Below are 23,230 nucleotides of genomic sequence, written 5' to 3'. Positions count from 1 at the left end.
CAAAAAAGAAAATGCTGGAAACGCTTTTGCTCTAAAATAATAATAAGTGATAGAACCTCTAGTGATTAAATATAATCAAGAGTGAAGGAAACGTATAATCATAAGATGAGCTGCTGATTAAAGACTGACCGATACAGATCAGAACAACTTAAATATAACAAATACAAACCAGTGGCTCAAAAAATGCCCAGTAAATGCGGATAAGGTTATCAAACCATATAATGTAGTCCAATCTGGAATATCCGGATTTGCTTTGGCAAAAAGTGCTGGTCTCCCGTGACAGACACCATACACAATAAAATGTGTAAGAGACATCTGGTATTTAGAGCATTTTTCAAAAGTGCAGACAATCATTTAAAATTGCAATAAACTGAATTTGTGGGGATATTTCTTACCAGAGTACAACTGAAAATCAGGAAACTTGTGTACCCCATAATTCCCCTCATTATCGGAATGGTAAAGTTGAAAAAGCACATTAGATATTATTTGCAGATATGCTTATTTGTGATCAACATTTTCCTTTTTATGAAATATGTTATATTATATAATGATTGTTCCTTGAACACCCACCACTAAAGAGTTTATTACTCACCTGTGCTGATGTATGTAGAACTTGCATTGCCATTATACTGCTGGTGACCCCTTACATATGGCTCTTTTCCTTGCTCAATCATTGATACAATTTCAGGCTTCACATTGACACATCCTGTATAAGTCAGGGGATATACATATACATTTAAAGTGTTTGCACTATAACAAATTCTTATACAGGCATTTTCAAACAAGTAGAGGAACACATTAACCTGATGAGTGCCAGATGAGCTGCAGTAGCGTGCCACGGTCCATCTGGCACTCGCAATCATGTGACCATTTCTCTGAAGCGGTTACATGATTTATCTTGTCACTGATGACGGATGAGACCTCTTCTGATCCACTTCCTGTAAGAAGGAAGCAGAGCACCTTACATTCCTAACGAAAACCAGCAGTTAGATAATGACATAGCAACTACGTCATGGGGTCCCTGAAGTACCAGGCTCCATTGTCATGATACAGGGTTGACCAGACCACAAGGGATAATAAAACACCGGGCAGTACAAGAGTTAATAAACCAGAGTTTATTAGGCTGAAACCTAACGTAATCCACACACACAGAATACAAGTAATACGTACCAAAATGCATTCCGGGGGAACGCAAAGCTCACTACGTATAGGGTGCTGCCGAAACTAGCTTACCCTAGATTTCTCCTCCAAGATATGCCCTTCCTCCCAGTAACTAATTAATGAACAATAGGTTAACTGAGGAAGAACTTCATAGGTGGCTTGAAAATATTTTAAGTAAATAAGGCACCTGGCCCCGATGGCATACATTCAAGAGTTCTCAAGGAGTTAAATTCAGTAATAGTCAAACCATTACATTTAATATTCAAGGACTCCATTTACACAGGCTCAGTACCACAAGATTGGCGAAAAGCAGATGTGGTGCCTATATTTAAAAAGGGAACTAGATCACAACCGGGGAATTACAGACCTGTAAGCCTGACCAATAGTGGGGAAACTACTTGAAGGTTTAATACGGGATAATATCCAGGAATAGAAAAGACGGAGGAAGGCCTCCTAGACCAGTGCTCTAGGGTCTGCAAATGTATCCATAATAATAATCATTATAATTTATTTGTTTTCCAAAGCCAATATTGTATCATGAAAACACATTTGTTGCTGTATCCAGGTAAATGAATGTGCGTACTATTTGATAAATGGTCATTGAGGCTCCCATATAAGGGTTGGTGATGGAGTTGATGTGTATGGGAAGCCCATGTAAATGGGGATCCAGACCTGTTAATCCGCTGACACAATAACCCCTAGAGCTGGACCAATATTATGTAAATTTGAAAGTCCATAGCATATCAATCAAAAATAAAGTAGTCACGACCTTTGTTTTCTGGAATCCTGGAGGGAGCGTGCTCTCAGCCCGAAATGATCATAAAAAGAGTTCTCCCAATGGGGAGGGTGAAGGTGGTGCACAACATGCCAAATGGTGCAGGAACTGCGTTTCAAATGGAGGGAGTGAAAACAGATGCTGGATCGCTACGATAAGTTATTTATTGAACAAATGGCATCATAGAAGCCAACAAGAGTCTTGAGAAGAACCTCTGACGCGTTTCGTGCAATCCATGCACTTTGTCAAAGGGTAATGTTCTTCTCAAGATGCCGACATTTGTAGGAGCCATCGATCTGAAGGTCCGCCCCCATACACATCAAAAGTCCTCCCCCACAATGTAAACACCAATGGTGAGGCATGGTGATTGAGTAGCAGCTCCCTCGATGACGATCAGCCAATGATGTCTAGGCACCACTGAAAGGAAAAATAAAAACATATTAAAAAGAAAATAGGATTCCTGTTAGATACTGTAAGTCCTTTGTTAATCAAACAAAACTTAACAATAGGTGATATGTAATAAATGTTTGTAATTTAAGTGACTTATGGGCTTAACATGAATAAATACCAGTCAATGTATATTATAAGTATATTATAAGTATATTTGGCTTTACCCGATAGCCTATAGGACATTTTTATGTTTATGGGAGAATCTTTATATTGATTGTACTTACTGTATGTGTATTTCAGTGGTGCCTAGACATCATTGTATAGGGGCGGGCCTTCCGATCGACGGCTCCTACAAATGTCGGCATCTTGAGAAGAACATTACTCTTTGATAAAGTGCACGGATTGCACGAAACACGTCAGAGGTTCTTCTCAAGACTCTTGTAAGCTTATATGTTGCCATTTGTTCAATAAATAACTTTTAACGTAGCGATCCAGCATCCGTCTTCAGTTCCTCCATTTGTAAAGCAGTTCCTGCACCTTTTGGCACGCTGTATATCGCCATTACCCTCCCCCTTGGGAGAACTATTTTTTATAATATTCAGGAATACCTAATAGAAAACAAAATTAGTTATAGTCAGCATGGATTTATGCAGGATAGATCATGCCAAACTAACCTTATTTGTTTCTTTGAGGAGACAAGTAGGAATTTAGACCAGGGTAATGCAGTTGATGTGGCCTATTTAGATTTTGCAAAGGCTTTTAATAAGGTTCCACACAAGGTTGGTGTACAAAATAAAGCAAATTGGACTCAGTAAAAATAAATGCACCTGGATTGAAAACTGGTTGAAGGACAGAGGGTTGTCATAAATGGAACTTTTCAAATTGGGCTAAGGTCGTGAGTGGAGTACTTCAGGGATCGTAACTGGGACCCCTGCTTTTTAACTTGTTTGTTAATGACCTTGAGGTTGGCATTGAGAGCAAAGTCTCCATCTTTGCTGATGATGCTAAATTATGTACGGTAGTAGAATCAGAGCAGGATGTAATTTCTGTATTTGGGAAGCAAGAATAAACAGGCGACTTACAAATGAAATGGGGATAAAATGGGGGAATCCTTGATGGAGAAGGATTTAGGAGTGCTTGTAGACAACAGGCTTAGCAATAGTGTCCAAAGTCATGCAGTAGGTACAAAGGCAAACAAGATCTTATTTTGCATTAAACGCGCAATGTATGGAAGGGAAGTAAACATACTGTAATTATGCCCCTTTACAAAGCATTAACCTTGAATATGGAGTAAAATTGTGGGCATCAATCCTTAGAAAATACATTATGGAACTAGAGAGAGTGCAGAGAAGAGCCACCAAATTAATAAAGCAGATAGACAATCTAATTTATGAGGAGAGGCTAGCTAAATGTAGATTTATTTACATTAGAAAAGAGGCATCTAAGAGCGGATATGATAACTATATACAAATATATTCGGGGAGAGTACAAGAAGTTTTCAAAACAACTATTTATTCCAAGGACAATACAAAGGACTCAGGGTCATCCTATAAGGTTGGAGGAAAGGAGATTTCACCAGCAACAAAGGAAAGGGCAGTTAAAATGTGGAATTCATTACCCATGGAGACAGTGATTGCAAATACAATAGATTTGTTCAAAAAAAGGTTTGACATCTTTTTTTTTTTAGAAAAGAAAGGTATACAGGAATATAGGAAGGATGTTGATCCAGGGAGTAATCCGATTACCAATTGTTGGAGTCAGGAAGGAATTAATTTTTCCCCTGATGAGATATCATTGGATGATATGACACTGGGGTTTTTTGTTTGCCTTCCTCTGGACCAATAAGGAAGTATAGATATAGGATAAAGTATCTGTTGTCTAAATATAGGATAAAGTATCTGTTGTCTAAATTTAGCAAAGGTTGAACTTGATGGACGCATGTCTTTTTTCAACCTCATCTACTGTGTTACTATGTAACTAGGGATGACCATCCGTGGGTCCACAGTTCTCACAAAAGTTGGTCTCGACACTGAGACCAACCAAGAAAAACAATGGAGCCCTAATGGGCTTCGGTTTACATTCTTACCCGGCCCCATCTGGAAAAATGGAGAACTGGGTGACAACCAATCAGCAAAAGGTTATAACATTGCATCTTAAGAGTGAACATCTTAAAGTGAATATGTAGTTAGACTGTAATAACATATTTATTGTTCCCCATGCAAAACTATAACCTCAGCTGATGTGATATGGAGCTAATTGCATTATCTCTTCACCCACATACATGTTTAACCCACTGAATCCTCTGTAACCCCTTCTGATGGAGCACCCTGTAGGCAGTCAGTAAGAACTCATACATGCATTTAGGGTGAACTAAAACATTGAGTGGTTTATTTCCCCACAAAAACAAACAACAAAATATTGGGCATACTGTCCCATTAAGGCAAAACACAAAACAGTATCAGGGTGCAATATATATCATACAACAAAAGACAGGGGTGTACATTTGCCACGCTCAGTAGCACTCCTTTTGAGATATATATATAGATATATATATAGATATAACAAAATACAAAAGGCACAAATCAGAGACAACAGTGGTTGAATATCTAACAAGTGTGGGATAAATACGTAGAATATCCTTATAAGAACCCAGGACAAGATATGATCTATAAAAGAGAAAAATGCCAATATGGTGAAGTACGTTTTATCATATAAATAAAGCGCAAGAAAAGTGGCTACTTACAATGTAACTGAAATAAACAGGCATGTAAGGATAAAATCCTTTCAGTGACTGCAGCAGAGAGGCTGGTGATGTCAGGAACTCCTCTCAGGTTACACCCTGTGTTTACAATCACAGAAGTTCCCTTGGTTGAAAGTGAACTACACAGTCCCAATAGCCTTGAATAAGGCTTTGCAGCACAGGCAGGAGAATAACATGTTCTTACTTCAGACAGACAGGGAGATTTGTTCAGAGACCCTCACCCTACCGGTTTCATCTGTGAAAGACTTCATCTGGGGTACCCCCTGCTCCTCACCTGTGGCTAACACTCCCCCGCATTAGTGCCTGAGAATGCGCGCATTCCCGCTCTGCTGTCAGAACATGCGCGCACATGCAGCTGGACTAGTCGTGTCTCTGAGCTTGGCTCTACACCTCCGGACGTGTCACGCATTCTCCTGCGCGCTAACGTGACTACGTGCGCCGATCCCCAGCTGCGCGGCAACTTCTCCTATATCGTGTCTCCTGCAGCTTCCCCACCTTGCTATTGGGACCCTCCCGCTCTCTCGGCTTGTGTGTAGGAGCACAAGCGTAGCATTATGCTCGGCCAAACAAACGGACCCCCAGAGGTGGCCTCGCCATTCCTTCTGTTCCTGAACCCCTTCACCGTTGGGAGACCCACATTTATCTCCTTTCTTCTCTCCAGAATTTTTTTCTCTCCTACTCCAGGAGGGAGCCCTTGAGGTCCGGACAATGGAGTGCTGTACGGGAGTTCCCTGTCCGTGCTACTTTTAAGTCCTGCCCCTGTTCATAGTTCCTGTTCCTACAGCAGCCCAGACACTCTGCGGACCGCTCCTTGGAATCTCCCGAGACCCAACTGTGCTGACCACTGTGGTAAGAACTCTCTGGAATATTTCCCCCTAGTCTAGTAAGGATCGCTCAGAGTTCGATCCTGAAGGGGAGGGGGGGGGTACTGTAAGGAATCGGGGAACTCGCCCCCTGCAGCGTGTTCCCTCCATACCTGCCGCATCTCAGTTCCCGCTCTCCTTACAGAGCATGCATGCAACCGCGGCTCCTCTACTCGTACCACGGAGGCCGGCCCACCCCCGGTCGCGTCACGCATTCTCACGTGCGGCGCGTGCACCGCCCTCTAGCTGCGAGTCAATGTTCCCAGAGGCCTGCTGCTACTCTCCACGCAGAGGCCTGTGTTCCCGTGTTCCCAGAGGCCTGCTGCTACTTTCCACGCAGAGGCCTGTGTTCCAGTGTTTCCTGAGGCCTGTTGCTACTCTCCACGCAGAGGCCTGTGTTCCAGTGTTTCCTGAGGCCTGCTGCTACCCCCACGCAGAGGCCTGTGTTCCTATCTTCCTATGCATCGCTGCCCCATAGTCTGGTATGGATCGCTCGGAGTACTGTGACGATGTGTGGAACATGCCCCCTGTGGTGTGTTCCCTCCTTACCTGTTGAACTTCTGATCGCTGCCCTCTAGTGGCGAGTCAAGTTTATCTGATCTCTCTGTATGGTGGGCGCCGCCTTTTAGCTGCGAGTCAATATCCCGTGTCTAAGTATTCTGAAGCAAGTGTCGCCATCTTGCTTTTTGACAAATCTTGCCCTCTTCCTGCTGACAGGAAGTAAGCCTCCCTCTGGCTCTCAGTGCTTTCAGCTGCCGCTGCCCTTTAAATAAGTCAGTTACTACCTGCCCTGGTTCCAGCTAGTTCTACCATCACATGCTGTTCCTGCCTGGACGTCCGTGGAACTTTTACTTTCCTCCTTTGGATTCCTGGAAGTCTGGGACAGTCACTCATTCTACTTCTGAGGTTAGTTACCGTGCGGGTAGTGTAGGACCTGCTGATTAGGGTTTACCTTGACGTGGTAGCAGGCTTATAATACTTTGGTCAAAGGATTAAACTAAAGAACCCTTACTTTGTATTTAGTTTAGCTGCACTCTTGTTACTGGCACTATGCCTTTTAGGAGGCTGGACCTCCTCCTAGAAGCAATTCTATTGTTACCTTGTGCTCTGGACTCTACCATCCCCTGCTCCTCACTTGTGGCTAACACTCTCCCGCGTTAGTGCCTGAGAATGCGCACATTTCCGCTCTACTGTGAGAGCACGCACGCACATGCAGCTGGACTAGTCGTGTCTCTGAGCTTGGATCCGCACCTCTGGACGTGTCGCGCATTCTCCTGCGCGCGGCATGCTCACGTGAGCCGATCCCCAGCTGTGCGGCAACTTCTTCTATATCGTGTCTCCTGCAGCTTCCCCACCTCGCTATTGGATCCCTTCCCCTCTCGGTTTGTGTGTAGGAGCACAAGCGTAACATCGCTCCGCTGCGGAGGACAGGTGTGGGGAGGTGCCCAGGTGAATTACTGACGGCTTGTCTCTTGCGTGTGCTGGTCACGTGCAGCACGTGTTCGTTGCGCCCCGCTAATGGTGCGGTGTGGGCGGAGTCCAGAGGCAGGCCGGAGAGGGAAGCATAAAGCTTTGAACGGTGAGAGTACGAGCAGCAGGTGGAGCGAGAGAAGCGGGACTCCCGGCAGCGGAGGAGGGTAAGCAGGGAGCGTGCCAAGGGAGGAGTGACTCCCCGATCCTTACAGTGTATTCATCTCTATACAGACAGTCCTGGTAATTCAATAAGCCAGGATGTCTACATGGAGGATCAAAGTGGGAAATGGAAGTCGAGAGGTATCAGGCCATTTGGTGAGTGGGGAAGGGCGGAGTACCTTGTTCAGAGACAAAGACTCTCCACGGGGGAGCCTCTTTATTCTCCAAGACTTGGTGGAGCATACCATATGGGAGGTATAGGGCTGGACGGGGGATGCCATTTCTCGTAGGCATGCTTCCCATTGACCAATTAGCATTTTCCGCTAACCAGCTACAAGAGCCCCCAGCTCCTGACTTGCTGTTGCAGTTACAATCTGTTCTCTGATTGGTCACCAGCCCCTTCTCCTTGTTGAACATAGGACTCCGAGGTCCATGTAAGGAGAATGCCGATTAGAAAACCAGACTATTCCTAAACCTGGTCCGGTGAAGTGCTGGCGGGCTTTTAAAAAGTGCTTTGCTCGGAAAAGCAAAGCACTGGGCATAGAGGTGCCGGGAAAGCCTAGCTTAGCTGAGGACAAGTTCTAGAGATGCGGCCAAGTTTTAATATCCAACGAAGATCCGTTCAGCGGGGAAAGCCAGGTAGCTCTCCCGAAAAGAGTACTGTGGTGTTCCTGGACATGAAGCGGACAGGGTAAGCCTTCTGAAGCAGGCGCCCTGCACCTAGTCAGGCTAGAGACACTCCCCAGACACCCAGTAAGCGTGTATTCACTGTATTTTGTGTTTCATTGTATGTCTGATGGTTTTACCAGAATAAACTCCATTTTATTCCACTATCTTGTCCTGCCTAATTAATTGATCCCGGAAAGTAAAAGGTGTTAAAAGTACTGGTCTCCCGTGACACATCTTTCCATTCCATCAACTCTTCTTTAACTCACTTGTCAACGAGTTATTCAACGAGTTGTGCGTTCTCTTTTTCCCTATGACCATTTGCATCTAGTTCCGCATCATTAATCTTTGTCCTCCTACTTTGCATTCTGTGAAAAGCATACTGTATCACTGCAACGGCTTTGCAGATATGTTAATAAGAGTGCACAGCTTGCTTGGTTATGATGTAGGATCTGCACCCAGACTGAATCACACCAGCAGCTCTCTTCACATCCCTGTAGTGTCTTTGTTACTGATACTTCCTAACAGACTGTAGCAGAATCACACATTCCTTCAAGTATTCATACTTCTTTCTTTCTTTACTGCTTCATTCTCCAAAATTACTGAATAATGCAGGCCGCTTTATTCTGGCAATATAGCGGACGAGCCTTCATCCCTATGTGGGAAGCCTGTACGATGACAGTCGCAGAGCGTTAGTGGAAAAAGCTCTACCTCTCAATCATTCCTTGAATAAGGGTTCTATAATATTTCTGAAGTGTTAGAGTGCGAGAGACTGTTCCTTGAGTACATCATGCAATTCTATCGCCATCTTTTCCATGGACACCTTCTATAAGCCAAGTGTCTCTTTTAGTTTTGCAATCTCTTTATCTTTGACCTAAAATGGCTTCAGAGCTTGTTCCATTTTCTTTTTTTAAAGATTTAGCTTGATCCTGCAATTTTACTCTTAGAACCTCCACCTCTTTCATGTGCTTGCTCTGAGTTTGCATCAATGCCATCTTCGTATTTTGAAGCTCTGCAGATTGTGTCGCTTAGGTCGCGGCAGCTTGCCTTTTCCACACTTCTTTCTCCTGGGCGTACAGAGTTTTGGGGATGGAGCAGCCTCTCTGCTTCTCCAGCTCCAGTTTCTGGACTGCTTTGTGCTGCCCCTAATACAGAGTTACCTGGCCTATAAGCTCCTCCAGCAATGCTCTGGTTATGCTCAGTGAGGCCTTCAGCTCCTCATGCTGCTCTTTGGGAACACACTGGATACTCAGCTACTGTAGCACTTTTACTTTGTAAGCAGCATGGATAGTTTCTCCCTGCAGAACTCGCTGCTTCTCCTCAGCGTCAATCTGTTTCTCCTTGGCCTCCTGCAGACTCGCACGCAGCTCTTGCAGCTGGCTCTGTAGCATGTTTTCTGCTTGTGTGCGTTGCTTCAGGGAGACACATCCTTCTTGCAATGCTCTATCTGCATTCTGCAGTACTTTCTGCACGTCTAACTTTTCCTGGGTCAATTGTTCCTTCACTTCTTCTGCTTGGTGAAGCTTCTCATTTCCTTCACTGGCCTGGTCAGTCAAATCTGAATTTTCCTTATTTAGACTTGCATTTTCTCTCTTTACAGTGTCTAAATTTTGTTTTCTATTAGGTATTCCTGAATATTATCCCGTATTAAACCTTCAAACCTTCAAGTAGTTTTCCCACTATTGAAGTCAGGCTTACAGGTCTGTAATTCCCCGGCTGTGATCTAGCTCCCTTTTTTAAATATAGGCACATCTGCTTCACGTCAATCTTGTGGTACTGAGCCTGTGGAAATGGAGTCCTTGAATATTAAATGTAATGGTTTGGCTATTACTGAATTTAACTTCTTGAGAACTCTTGGATGTATGCCATTGGGGCCAGGTGCCTTATTTACTTTATTTTTTTTTAAGCGGTCTATGAACTTCTTCCTCAATTAACCAATTTTTCATTAATATGGAGGTTGTAGTTTCCTCCTGCGGCACTACTATTGAACTTGATTTGTCCCTGCTAAACACAGAGGCAAAGAATTTAAAACCTCAGCATTTCCCTTATCTCCAATAATCTGCCTACCCATCTCACAGTGAAAGGCCCTATATTTTCTTTCCTATTTTTGTTGTTGTTATTAAGGTACTTAAAGATTTTTTTAGAGTTATTCTTACTTTCTATTGCAATCCTTTTTTCATTATCCAATTTTTCTAATTTGATTGCCCTTTTGCATTTTTTGTTACATTCCTTATAATTCTGATACGATGTCTCCGTCCCTTCTGACTTAAAGAATCTAAACGCCTTCCTCTTCTTTTCCATTTCCTCTCCTACCTGTTTATTTAGCCACACTTTTCTAACAATGTTTTAAAGATTGCCCATTTATCTTCTATATTTTTCCCTGCAAAAACATCATCCCAGTGTATTACTTGTAGATTAGACTTCAGTTGACTAAAATCTGCCTTTCTAAAGTTTAAGGTCTTTGTTGAACCCAAATAATCTGTTTTTTGATCATTTATTTCAAATGAGACCATGTTATGATCACTGATAACAAATATTCAAGTCCTGGAACATTTGGTTATTACTTCTACATTGTTTGATATTACCAAATCCAATATTGCTCCTCTCCTGGTTGGTTCCTCAATAATTTGGGTCATATAATTGTCTTTAAGCACCCCGAAAAAACGGTTTCCTTTTGCTGTTATGCAAACATGACCTAATTTTGATGCCTTCTCCATTTGCAAAAGTATTTTAGCTTCCTCATTGATATTTGGTGGGTTTATAGCATATCCATACAAACATTTTCTTTATACTTTTACCTCCACTGCTAATTTCAATCCACAAGGTCTCTACATTTTCATCGTTCCCTTCGTAAACATCATCCCTTATAATAAGTTTTAGATCCGGTTTAACAAATAAGTATACTCCACCTCTTCTATTTGCTTGATACTTCCGAAAAAGGGAATAACCCTCTAAATTAACTGCCCAGTCATGAGTTTCATCCTACCATGTTTCAGTAATGCCTATGATATCATACTTCTCCCTTGTAGCTATTAATTCAAGCTCCCCCACTTTATCTGTCAGGCATCTTGCATTAGCAAGCATGCATTTAAGTTTTTTTTTTCAGCCTGTACTATTATCTTATCTTCTTCCTTTCTGCACCAACTTGGTTTAGTCTTTAGAAGTTTTCTACTACTTGCCCCCATTCTACCTTCATAAACCCAATGTCTCATCTATTCAATCTAGTTCGTTATCAGTTTCATTCCCTTCCCCCCCTCCCTATCTGGGATATGACTTCCAAGAACAGGGTCATTTTTCAACACATGCCAGTGTTAATTGAGGATGTTTTATTTTTCCTGCTTCTTTATTATACTGCGTGATGAATTACACCTCAAGTTTCTTCTTAGTCTGAATTCTGTTCGGAATAAGGATGGAGTCTCTTGTTAAAGATATAGTTTTATTAAGAGCCTCTTCAATATTAGTTTTCTTGTATTTCCTTTCTACAACATTGAGAGTGAGAATAGTAGATTATTCTAGGAAGACTTTATTCTTGGTACAGTCCCTTTTTAAATCGTCTGTACTGACCTAAGGAATACTGTCGATCCAGTTTTTCTGGTGGCAGCTGGACTGTAAAATAAAATATTCTGTCCACTTTTAAATAATTTTTGTTTTAATTTTATTGTCTTCAGTATAAATAGTTAATCGGAAATTAATTTCCTGGTTTTAACTAATAGTAGAAGTAAATTTTAAAATTGACCAAATTTGAATCTAAAATTCAAGAAACCTATCCAAATCTTCGAGACCCCTTCAAAACAAAAATAATATCGTCTATGTACCTGTGCCATGTGACCAGGTTCGCGTCGAGTCCCGCCCATGACCAAATATGGTCATCTTCCCATACACTCATGAAAAGGTTTGTGTAACTCGGCATGAACTTGGTCGCCATAGCCATCCCACATAGTTGGAGATAAAAAAAAAAAAAAAAAACTCAATTGAACCAGAAAAAAATCCTCTTCAACATCTATTCAATAAATTCCATAAGAAATTGGATCTGTAATTTTGGCATTTTTCCACTTTTCTTCAAAACTTTCATCACCGCCTACATTCATCTTGCGGGAGATTAAGTTCCTCAGTCCGGCTTACAGCAGAACTCTGAATGGACTAGCAGAACTAAACCAGTCTGTATGAGGGGCCATGTTTCATACACTCTGGTACGTTCTGAGCCAAGAAACCAAGCCAAAGCTACCACTGACTTTTTGAAGAATTTCTTCAGCCATCAGCTTCTGCCTGTCACAGAGAGCTGATACCTTTAACCCTTGCACAGTACCAGTGGAGGTCGATCCCTGGACTAGAGATCCAAGTGGCCCGAGGACATTGCTGTACCTCATAAATGGACTGTTTACCCAACCCGGAGACAGAGGGCAATTGCGGATAACCCTAGCACCACTTCCTGGTAATCTACTCGGTTGGGAAAATCCAATCCTTTCCCAGGTTAGAGGTGGGTCACAAAGTGGATAATTGTGTGTTTTGTGTGTGTATGTTTCTATGCTTCTATTCTGTTGCCCTTGCAAATAAACAGTTTCTTGAACTCTGTCTTGGGTTGGCGATCCAATGAACTTGCGGGGTCTGCCAAGTACCGTTATGTGACACGTGTCTAGAACCTCCTTTGTAAGTTGTGGAATTCTTTTCTTTTACCTTAGAAATTCCCAAGGCATCAGTGGTACTGAAGGTATACACTCTGTAAAGGACTTCTGCATTTTCCTTGTGTCCCTAGTGCATTGCTTGCTGATGAAGCTGTCCTTTTCACGGGGCCCCATGGTAGTCCTCCTTCCACTCATCATACGATCTGCAGGAACAGGGTTAGTTGTGGCCAGGCTCGAGACCGTAAACACATCTGGTACGGTTCCTTTTCCGGGGCCACGTAGGGACGCTCATTACACAATAAACACGTTATTTTCTCAATTTTTGGACTTTAAGGAGTATTCCTCACCCTGACCTCTTGGGATGCTATTGCATCTACACTTTCCCTACATATACTCCAAGCAAAGCGCATAGTCCTCTGCGCTGAGGCAAACGTTACTTCCAGAACTAGAACCTTGTGTAGGACACCGTCTGTATTCGTTTCCCTGCTTCAGCGCAGTAATTTTTAAAACCTGCTGTGTTTTTGTTCCCCCACACACCTGGTGGTGCAGACTTTACTCCCAGAATCAGTACCTCACATGGGTCACCGTCTGTAGCCGTCTTGCTCTCTTTGCTTCCAGAATCAGTACTTCACGTGGGTCACAGTCTGTTGTGCAGCCTGGTTTTGTTGCTTCATCCAGCGCAGTGATCTTCATCTTTCAGCCTGGATGTGTGGCTCTTCGTTCTGGTGCCCTCTGTATGTTTCTTCTGCCGAACTCTGGAGACACATGGTATGTGAAGTGGAATTGCCTTACGGAACGGCCTGTAGGCGAGGTCAGTTAAGAGTCCACACATGCATTTTATGGTGAAACAAAACATTGAGTGGTTTCTTTCTCCACAAAACATTGTGCACACTGTCCCTTTAAGGCAAAACACAAAATGGTATCAGGGTGCAATATATATATATCAAAGTCTTATCTTAATATGCTGGTCCGGCATACTCTGATTTCTGCAGGCTTCCCTGCTATTCCCAGGTAGATTCCTATGGGAACAGGATGCCTGGGTCTCTGCAGGCTTGGAGCTGTTGCTGGCATTTGGGTCCAGCTGGTCACAGACAGTCCTGCTTGCTGTACCAGGAACAAGGACACTGACTGGTGCTCACTTCCTGCCTTTTGAACCTTTTTTAAAATCAGTTTCATTTCATGTAGCTCAGGTAGGAAACCCGACACCCGGGTGTAGTTTCATGATCCTTACAGAGGGAATTAACTGCTTCCCTCCCTCACACCCGTTTCCAAGAATCACCGCACCTGACTATATTTGTGATCTGTGGTATGTTTATCCCACTGAATCATCTGTAACCCCTGTAGTACGTGAAAGTACCACCCACACACACAAAGTATACTATGACATGTGCTTTGTGTGAGCAGAACACACACACACACACACACACACACACACACACACACACACACACACACACACACACAGTTGTTTACTACAAAGGAAGTGTGACTCATCAGCTTTCTTAAGTATACATTTTTTTGCTACAACACTCAGCACTGGTTGAAGGAAGCCTAAAATATATGCTAAAAATAAGAACATAGGCTGGAATAACGTCAGTAGCCTCTCCACGGACCGTGCAGATGCCTGGCCAAGAAATCCCCTTGTTCTCTCGGGATTAGGCTAGACTGATGGGGCTTCCCCAGGTGTTTGGAGCGCTGTTTCTGTTGTATGCTATTTAGCTGTGCAAGCCATAACTGAAAACATAACTGAACGCAAGTAAAATCCCTTTTTTGATTACATCTGTAAGACAATTTACTGACTCAGAGTGTAAAAGTTATTGGCTGAATCCAGAATCTTTGCATTATATTTGGCGTAGTCGTCAGGATTCACCCAAAAACTGGCACGTCTGATTTAACAAATTTGGTGCGAGTAAAGGAAACAGACACTGACGTGTTTATTCATTATGGTGTATTTGGTTGATGTTAAATTTAGCTGTCTGCAACTGATTATGCTCAAGACAGGAAATACGGGGGAGGGGAAAAAAAAGTCCCCATTCCCGAGTTGGCTAGATCCGGACCCTGGTCACCCTTAGCTGAGTAACTAATTAAATGTATCCCCAGAAGTAGGTGAAAAGCTGGGATATCAATTTACCAGGTTAAAATTATCGGGCTATAAGGAAGGGGACCAGAAAGCCGTAGCCGAGGTGGGAAGGATAATGTTGCAGGCACTCCAGAAGGAAGCCCAGGTGAGGGAGACAGGAGACCTGGAACTGCAGGCAGTCCAGGACCAATTGTCTATAGCAAGAGCGTATGAGGGCGGCAATTGAGAAGGCTGAGAGCCTTGAGGGTAAATGTGCCACAGTGGCAGTCAACGCCGTCAATAGAAGGCCTAAGCAGAAGAGGAAAAAAGGGAGTCACTGTAGCCAACGAACGGTAGTAGAGATCGCAGAGTGGGAACCTGTATGTCCACTGGGTGACTCAGAGGACGAAAAGTGAAGGTAGAGTTGTCTGATGAGTCGGAAGCGAAGGGTGTGGTGGGGTCAGCATGGAAGGTCAGGCCCATAATGACAAGGCAACGACGACATATGGCGTAGGGAGGAATATGCACATGGCAAGGTCCGATACTATGACGGGCAAGATATTGAGACAAGATGTATTTGACTACACCCAGTCAGAATTAACTGATATGGCGAAGGCATATCGCCAGCAAAGGGAGAAGTCACTACTCTCATGAGTGCTGTGCCTTTGGGAGAAGGGTGGGGACAGAGTAAGGTTCTCAAGGAAGGCAGCAGTGGCGATGGTGGCTATGACTAATGACCCACTACCGAAACAGATTATTAGGCGTGCTCGTGGACACACACAACTTCAGTCTCTTGGATTTTGTGCAGGACGCTATAACACAAGCGTGCCCTAATCCAAGTGACTTGAAACCAACAGACAATTGGAAAACAATAGGAGAAGGAATCGCTCAGCTACATATTATGGCATGCGTTAGAGGCCCAATGGGAAGGTCCCAATCATGAGAATTATAGCCCGGGGATGCGGGCAAAATTACTGAAAACCGCCCCTTTCTCTCTCAAGGCCCCGATTTTCTTACTCCTAGGGGGTCTGATACAAGGGAGTAAGGTACATGAGGCTACCAAACTGCTTGGGCAGCTTGGTGAATTGGAAGACAAATCGACCCAAACCTGTTAGAAACAGAAAAAGGGGAACATAAAAAAACTTGTATTAATGTATCCTGTTGACAAATGTGGGTGGATTAACTGAAGGTGGGGTTCCCACGGGAGAAAGTAAATGGGAAATCCAACGCCTAGCTGCTAAAAAAGTGGAAGGATATAGCCCGAAAAAAAAAACATGGCCAGGGTGTATAAGACGGCTTTGTGAAGACAGTGTGGAGGGTGACAGAGTAAAGCCCTCAGATCCGTCCTTATACCCATGGAAAGACTTGACACAAGCCACGCACCCCACGATCAGTGGGAGGTGGTCAAACCCTTATGAAAAGAGGAGGGAGTTCCACTGGTACGGGTGCAAACAGTGACCGCAGGGGATAGGTGTCCCTATGTACCTGTCCAGGTGTGGAGGGGTAAGAAATGAGCACCACAATCTGCTATAGCCATTGTGGATATGGGAGCTGAAGTGACAATCATACATGGGAACGCTGATGGAGGAAGAAAAAAAAAATAAAAAAAGGGGGAGTAGTGCACATAGAGGGACTAGGTGGGGCCATCACCAGAGCAATTCAGGTTACAGTGCACTTGGCAATCAATAAAGGTCCCTCTTTCACCGCAATCCCGGAAAACATACTTGTTATAAATGTGTTGTTGGGTCAAAGCACAAACTACTGTTATCCTGTGAGTAGGCTGCACATACGAGCCAAGACATCCAGTGAACTCTTACACACTTGATTCTACCGTCTGCATTTAGATTATTTCTCTTGTTGTTGTTTTTTTCCATATGCTCCCCCTGGGTTGTGAGAGTACAGGTCAAAGCACAAAAACAGAGTGGGGTAGGGTGTTCACCTTTGGGTTTCTTCATAAGGCCTATTTGTGACAGTAGGGGGTAGCCGGTCTGCATAATAAAGGTTAAGTCTGACTGGTTACCCCTGAAAACTGTGGGTTCCTGGCAGATAAGTAGAACAATAAGCCAGGGGCCATGTAATGTAACCTGTAATAGTCAAAGTGTGACCTGCTTTTCCACTTTACATGTTCCCCTTGCCCCAGAAACATGAAACTTCAGGAGAATACATTTTAGGTGAGATATTTGGGTGGAAATGCAGTTACTTTGTTTGTAGGTGTTTGGGGGCCAAAGTTACCGATAGTCCCCAAATTCTTCCCAGCGTGCAGGCATGATTTGCCAGTACACGGGTTGAATTACCCCAGAGCTACCTAGTGTCCCCCAGACTCCTGGTTTCCGAGCCTAGATATTCCAGACCAATTTCCGCCACAGGTATGGGTCCCCCAAAGTCATATGTATTAAAAGCATTTGATTGTGTTTGGTGCATTTTTTATAAATGTCTATGCAATTAGCCCGGGAATCCACATAGGTGCCAAGATGTCTGGATAGACATCGGAGTTCAAAGGAGGGAGGATGTGCAAAGGTGACAAAACCGTTTGGTGGCCGAGGAAGGGCAATTTGACAGGTCCCGAGAACAAAAGGAACCCTGTGGGGACACCTTTTGTGTCTGTCAGACCCGGTGGAGCCTGCCCAGATTGTGGCGATGAGTTAGCTGGGGGAAAATACAGCTCGTAGGCACATTTCCTATTGGCTATTTCCCACCCGGCTTTGAGCCAGCTTGAAACACCGTTTCTATTGGTTAGTGAGAAGGAATTCCCACGCAATGACTGGTCGCTCCTCCTACTTTCATGCTGAAGATACAACAGCGGTGGGTATGTAAAGAGTTGGCCGAGCCAGAGAACAAGAGCATTCTGTGACTTGGGCCGGTGATTCAAAGGCGGGCTTTTCAAAGTTGCAATGTTGCGCATACCAGAGCAACCGGCTTCATTTTTGGAGCTAAGAAAGCCTGCCTAGCTGAGGCAAAGCCAGACGCGAGGTCCAAGTTCTCATTTTAGAACGTAGTGGTCGCAGCTAGGGTTTCTAGCCAAAAAGAGGACCAGGATGCTGGAAGGGATTTCCTGGTCACGGTAAGCCTTCCGAAGCAGGCGCCCTGCACCTATTTTAGCCTAGTTTTCACCTCCAGACCTCCAGTAAGTGTGTATTTCATCTGTACTTTGTATATTCAGTGTGTACGTGGGTTTACCAGAAAAATAAAAAAAACAACTCATTTTATTCCACTACCTTGTTTTGCCTAGTGAATGATTCCGGTTAAAAAAAAAAAAAAAAAAAAAGTGTTAAAAGTCCTGGTCTCCCGTGACACTATTATTTACAAGCGATCAAGGAAATAATAGGACATGCCAAAGGGACCCCCATATGAATACCCACTCCAGGACAGCCTGTGTGAAACAATATTGAAACAATATTGTTTGCCAGGGGGACACAAAGAAATAGGAGTGCAAGCGTTGTAACAATCAGGTGTTATTGGGTCTGAGAGTAGCCCATTCAATGCACCGGTATGGCCGTTTAAGAAGCATGATGGCTTCAGGTGGATGATGGTGGATTATCGCGGACTAAATAAAACGGCACCACCTCTGGCTGCGGCTGTCCCAGACATGTTTACAGTGGTGGAAGGGAAGTCAGCTGGGGAATGGCATGTGGTCATAGATTTAGCAACTGCTTTTTTTCTTCTGAAGTCCCATCAACTCCGCTTCACAGGAACAATTCGCTTTCACGTGGGAAGGGTGACAATATGCCTTCCAGGTAGTGCCCCAGGGGTATTTACATTCAGCCACGGGCTAGTGACGAGGGACTTGGGAGAGCATAAATTGGACAATCCCCTTTTCCTTATATTGATGCTATGATTATGGGCACAGAAGAATAATAATAAAAAAAAACTCATAGGTTTTGGATGTCACAGTAACAATGTGCATCCAAAATTTTAAAGGGGAGTCAAACCATATGTCCAAGTATTTAAAACTAGTAACAGGAGTTATAGGGTGGTATAGGGTTGGTTATGATCTGGAGCTCAGTCATTGGATGCTTTAAAAATTTAGCCTTGGTCCCAAATACCATTATAACAGTCTTGTCAGTGTTCCAAACAGTTTGTTTTGGGAAATTCAAATTTTAAGTCTCAAAAAGTCAGATTGAAGTATGTGTTCAAGGTCGGGGAGGATAGGGCTGTGTGCATATAAGATGGTGTCATCTGCATACATGTGTATTGAAGCTCCCTTACAAGCGGTAGGAAGATCATTGAAGAACACTGAGAAGATTAGGGGCCCAGAACAGAGCCTTGCGGAACACTATAGATGATACTCAAGGGGTCGGAGTTAGAGCCTGAGATATACACATGTTGGGATCTACCTGATAGGTAGGAATGAAACCAGTTTAAAAGCATGCTTCCCTATTCCAAAGCACTGGCGTTTGTTAAGCAAGATAAACATGATCAACAGTATCAAAAGCCTATGCAAAATCTAGGAATATTGCACCAGTGAGTTGTCCCAGTTCCATTCCACACTGGATTTAATTGCAAACTTTTAGCAGGGTAGTTAACGTGGACTATTTGGGCCGAAAGCCAGATTGAAATTGGCTAGGGAAATTTGTCTTGGTACAGCAGGGCCCTGCTTCTCAGCGCTCCGCTTTCCGGCGATCCACCAAAACGGCGGCACCGAGAAGGGGGCCGCCATGTTGTATCAAAAGTTGCGCATGCGCAGAACGGGTGGTTGCGCCCGGCACACATGCGCAGACCATAGGCCGCGTCCCTAGAACTGAGGTGGCAGGTATGAAAACACACACCGACAGAACGAGGGACGTGTCCGGGTTGTGGTATTAGATGGTGCCAGGCCAGATGGGGTGTATTGCGTAAATACTTGCTGGTACCGTTTTCCCAGAAGAATGGTCGTTGCCGTTGCCGAGATCAGGGGTAGGAGACGTATGGAAGGATCGAGATGAGTGCCGTGGTCGAAGGGAGCCAGAAGGTACATAAACAGGAACAATCCGAAGTCGAGAGCCAAAGGGAGTAGTCTGCCAAGCCGCGTCAAAACCGAGAGAATCAAAGAACAAGCACTGTGAAACACCCATACAAAAACTATGACGAGCGAGGAAGCACAGAACAGAGAGGGTATATAAAGCTGGAACAGCCAACCAGGAGAGGGGGCGTGCCTGGAGGAGCCCAGGGAGCTTAGGTGCATTGGATGCAGTTTTTAGAGCTCAGGTGACACTCAGCAAGAGCCAGATTGTAACCGTGCGGTGTTTGGGGGCGGAGCCTGAGTGGGGATAAGTTCAAGGGCTTGTGTGTGTGCACTGAAAGTCCGACGTGCGCATGAGAGGAAGCAACGTGGGGTGCGCACGTGGCGGCGATTCCGCGCCGACGGCTGCGGCGCAGAGCGTGGAGGAAGCACCTCGTGGAGCGTCCCACCATGCCGAGGGGTAAGTGCTGAAGATGAAGGGGACTTGCGTGGTTGTAGTGGAAGGGTCTGAGCAGTGTAAGGAGAGAGCCGTGAGCTACGCCTGAGGCGCTGTGTGCTCACATTCCTAACAGGTCCATGTTTGTGGTATGGGTTGCGTTTCGCTAATAAGTTTGTAGCATACCCCACAAAGTATTAATTGAATGCATTTGCAATGTCAGTGGGGTTTGTCAGAGTAATATCCTCCTTGGTGATATTACTTGGTTGTTGATGGCTAGAAGGCTGGCATATATTGTTGATAACCTTTCAGAAGTTAGCTGGGTTTCATGTATTCTGGTGAAGATTGTCAGAGTAATATTGTGCTTTTGCATGTCTTGTTTGCCTTGTGGACAATTAAGAAAAAGGCTGCACACCTCAAATAGAAAAAAAATTGATAGTTACCCGTGCTCCAATGTTTGAACGAAAGTCTGCCTTGTGCACATATTCCCCAGGCATCTGTAGTTAAGATCCTTGGTAGTGCCAGTTACTTTGTAGCTTTTCCACAAGGCATCCCTAAAATGGTAGAGCGCTATAAGGTCAGTTGTAACCCACGGAAGGTGGGCCCCCCGTACTCTTATTCTGCGTAATGGAGCATGGGTATCACAGAGTTTTAAGAACTCGGATAGGAAATAGTCGAGTTCAGAATAAGTGTCGAGAATTAAGTCGATTCAGTACCAAGGGCAGTTGGTACGGTCAGCCAGAAACAGTTGTGGGTCCAAGTTTAAGTGTTCTAGTGAGGAGAACTTTAGGACTTGATTGAGGTGGTTTAATTTTCTTTACACAGTACAGGCATACCCCGCATTAACGTACGCAATGGGACCGGAGCATGTATGTAAAGCGAAAATGTACTTAAAGTGAAGCACTACCTTTTTCCCACTTATCGATGCATATTCTGTACTGCAATCGTCATATATGTGCATAACTGATGTAAATAACACATGTGTAATAGGCTCTATAGTCTCCCCGCTTGCGCACAGCTTGGGTACAGGTAGGGAGCTGGTATTGCTGTTCAGGAAGTGCTGACAGGCGCATACGTGAGCTGCCGTTTGCCTATTGAGCGAGATGTACTTACTCGCGAGTGTACTTAAAGTGAGTGTCCTTAAACCGGGGTATGCCTGTACACTATTGCATGATCACTGAAAATGTCAGGAAGGATGCCAGAGGATTGGTTTCTGCTGGGATTTGAAGAGAGAATCCAGTCTAGCAAGGAGTGGTTGTGAGATTTCAGGTTTGTCCATGTGGGTTGGGAAATTAGTTACGTTAGGTTAAGTGACATGAGTTGCATCTGGATTGTGTGGTTTTTAGGGTTGAGCCAATTGTAGTCGAAACCCAAGAACTAGCAGCTCACTCTTCTCATTCAGAGAGGAAATGGAGCCAAGAAACTGGGTGACAGTCAGGGACTAGTATATGGCACAGCACCCGGAACTCACCTTAGCAAACTAGACACCCACTACAATATGCTGTGTTGTCCCCCAATAGATAAAGAAAAATCGCAAGACCCTCATAGTGTAGTATATAAAAAATAAATTGTATTCATAAAAAGGTGAGATATGTACGTACAAGATGTATAGAACAAATAGGCATTTGGGTATACTAACCAATATCAGAGCGTCTATCCCATGTCTGCTGCACAGGATCCACAGATTTCAGCGCACACTCTCCCAGTGGCTCCAATCCTGCTTCCGGGGTGTCTCTGCTAATCGCCTCCGTTTCCACTCCTTCAAGGTGGCCAGTGTGTGGGGTGGGCTCGGCGCTGACCAGCCTACTCAGTGTGACAGTTGATCTTCAATTGCAGCACGCACTCGCAGGCGTCTGTCGGTCACTGCAGGGTGTTACTGCATTGGGGGGGAGGGGGAGGTGGGAACGTCCTCTCTGGTTGGCTGTTTCGGAGTAGCACCCAATACACGTCACAGCCCACAGCTGATCGTAACCCCGGCCAAAGGATACTAACCAGCGAGGCACAGCACGGGTTTCAGCGGCTCGGTCTTGATGAGACAGTACCATGTTTTGCCCTCCAATGTAACTACAACACACATCACTGTGAAATGCTCAAAGAACTAGATTGGCCATCACTTGAGTCTAGGCGCAAAGTTCATCTTTCCTGTCTTGCCTTCAAATACTTCTTGGGCAATCAACCCCCATATTTGAACAAGCTCCTCCCCCTACGAGATATAGCACTTAACACCCGAGATCTGAAACCAAGGGATTTTGCTTGGTCCTAAGGTTCAACAAAGTATCCTGCCGCATGGTATCTTCTCATACCATGCACCCCACAACTGGAACAATCTACCTGAGACTCTAATAGCCGCCACAAGTCTAAGTTCCTTCAAAACTAAAGCCGTTTCACATATTAATGTGGTCTCTAACTGTTACATACGCCTATAAAACTTATTTTATCTTTAACTGTTCATGCAATGTCTTCATATATAATGTATAACCCTGTTCACCTTATGTAACCATGTATCTGTCATCATAACTCTATGCCCAGGACAATCTTGAAAATGAGGTAACGCTCAATGTATTACTTCCTGGTAAAACATTATATAAATAAAAAACAGGAGTATTTCTCCACTGGGTCAATCAAGAGCAAGGGGCGCATTCAGGATGGACCAATAAGGACCCAAAGGGCAGGGTCTTGCGGCAATATGGGAAATATGAACTGGCCAATAAAGAACAGGCCGACAGGACTAGGACCCAGCCCCCATTCTCTGGTTTCAATTCTATGAATCCCCCATGGTGAGTACTTTCCCAGCAGGCCAGCACGGTCCACCTCAACTTCCCATTGTCCCAGAACACTGCACCTGACGCCACACAAAGAACGCCCTCCGACTCATTATTTGCCTGCCACTTAGACATTGTTGCTAACACAGGCACACTATTAAGTT

The 23,230-nt window shown here is 44.3% G+C and overlaps 1 protein-coding gene across 5 annotated transcripts in view; it reads right to left on the bottom strand.

Annotated features, from left to right (window-relative positions):
* Positions 1–23,230, bottom strand: part of LOC142472308 (uncharacterized) — a 37,427-nt gene that overhangs the window by 9,771 nt on the left and 4,426 nt on the right. Inside the window, exons 1-3 of one of the 5 annotated variants that reach the window (XM_075579324.1) lie at positions 2,611–2,895; positions 1,931–2,353; positions 593–706 (exon numbers count right to left, since the gene is read on the bottom strand). In XM_075579324.1, the coding sequence (XP_075435439.1) occupies positions 593–674 (82 nt within the window). In that variant the 5' untranslated portion in view covers positions 675–706; positions 1,931–2,353; positions 2,611–2,895. Of the gene's footprint in view, positions 1–592; positions 707–803; positions 939–1,930; positions 2,354–2,610; positions 2,896–21,943; positions 22,132–23,230 lie in introns of those variants that run through there. The other 4 variants (XM_075579322.1, XM_075579325.1, XM_075579323.1 and 1 more) reach the window with 4 other exon arrangements.

The sequence above is a fragment of the Ascaphus truei genome, chromosome 21 (assembly GCF_040206685.1).
Source record: "Ascaphus truei isolate aAscTru1 chromosome 21, aAscTru1.hap1, whole genome shotgun sequence".
NCBI lineage: Eukaryota > Metazoa > Chordata > Amphibia > Anura > Ascaphidae > Ascaphus > Ascaphus truei.
This window is presented reverse-complemented; position numbering and strand designations above follow the sequence as displayed.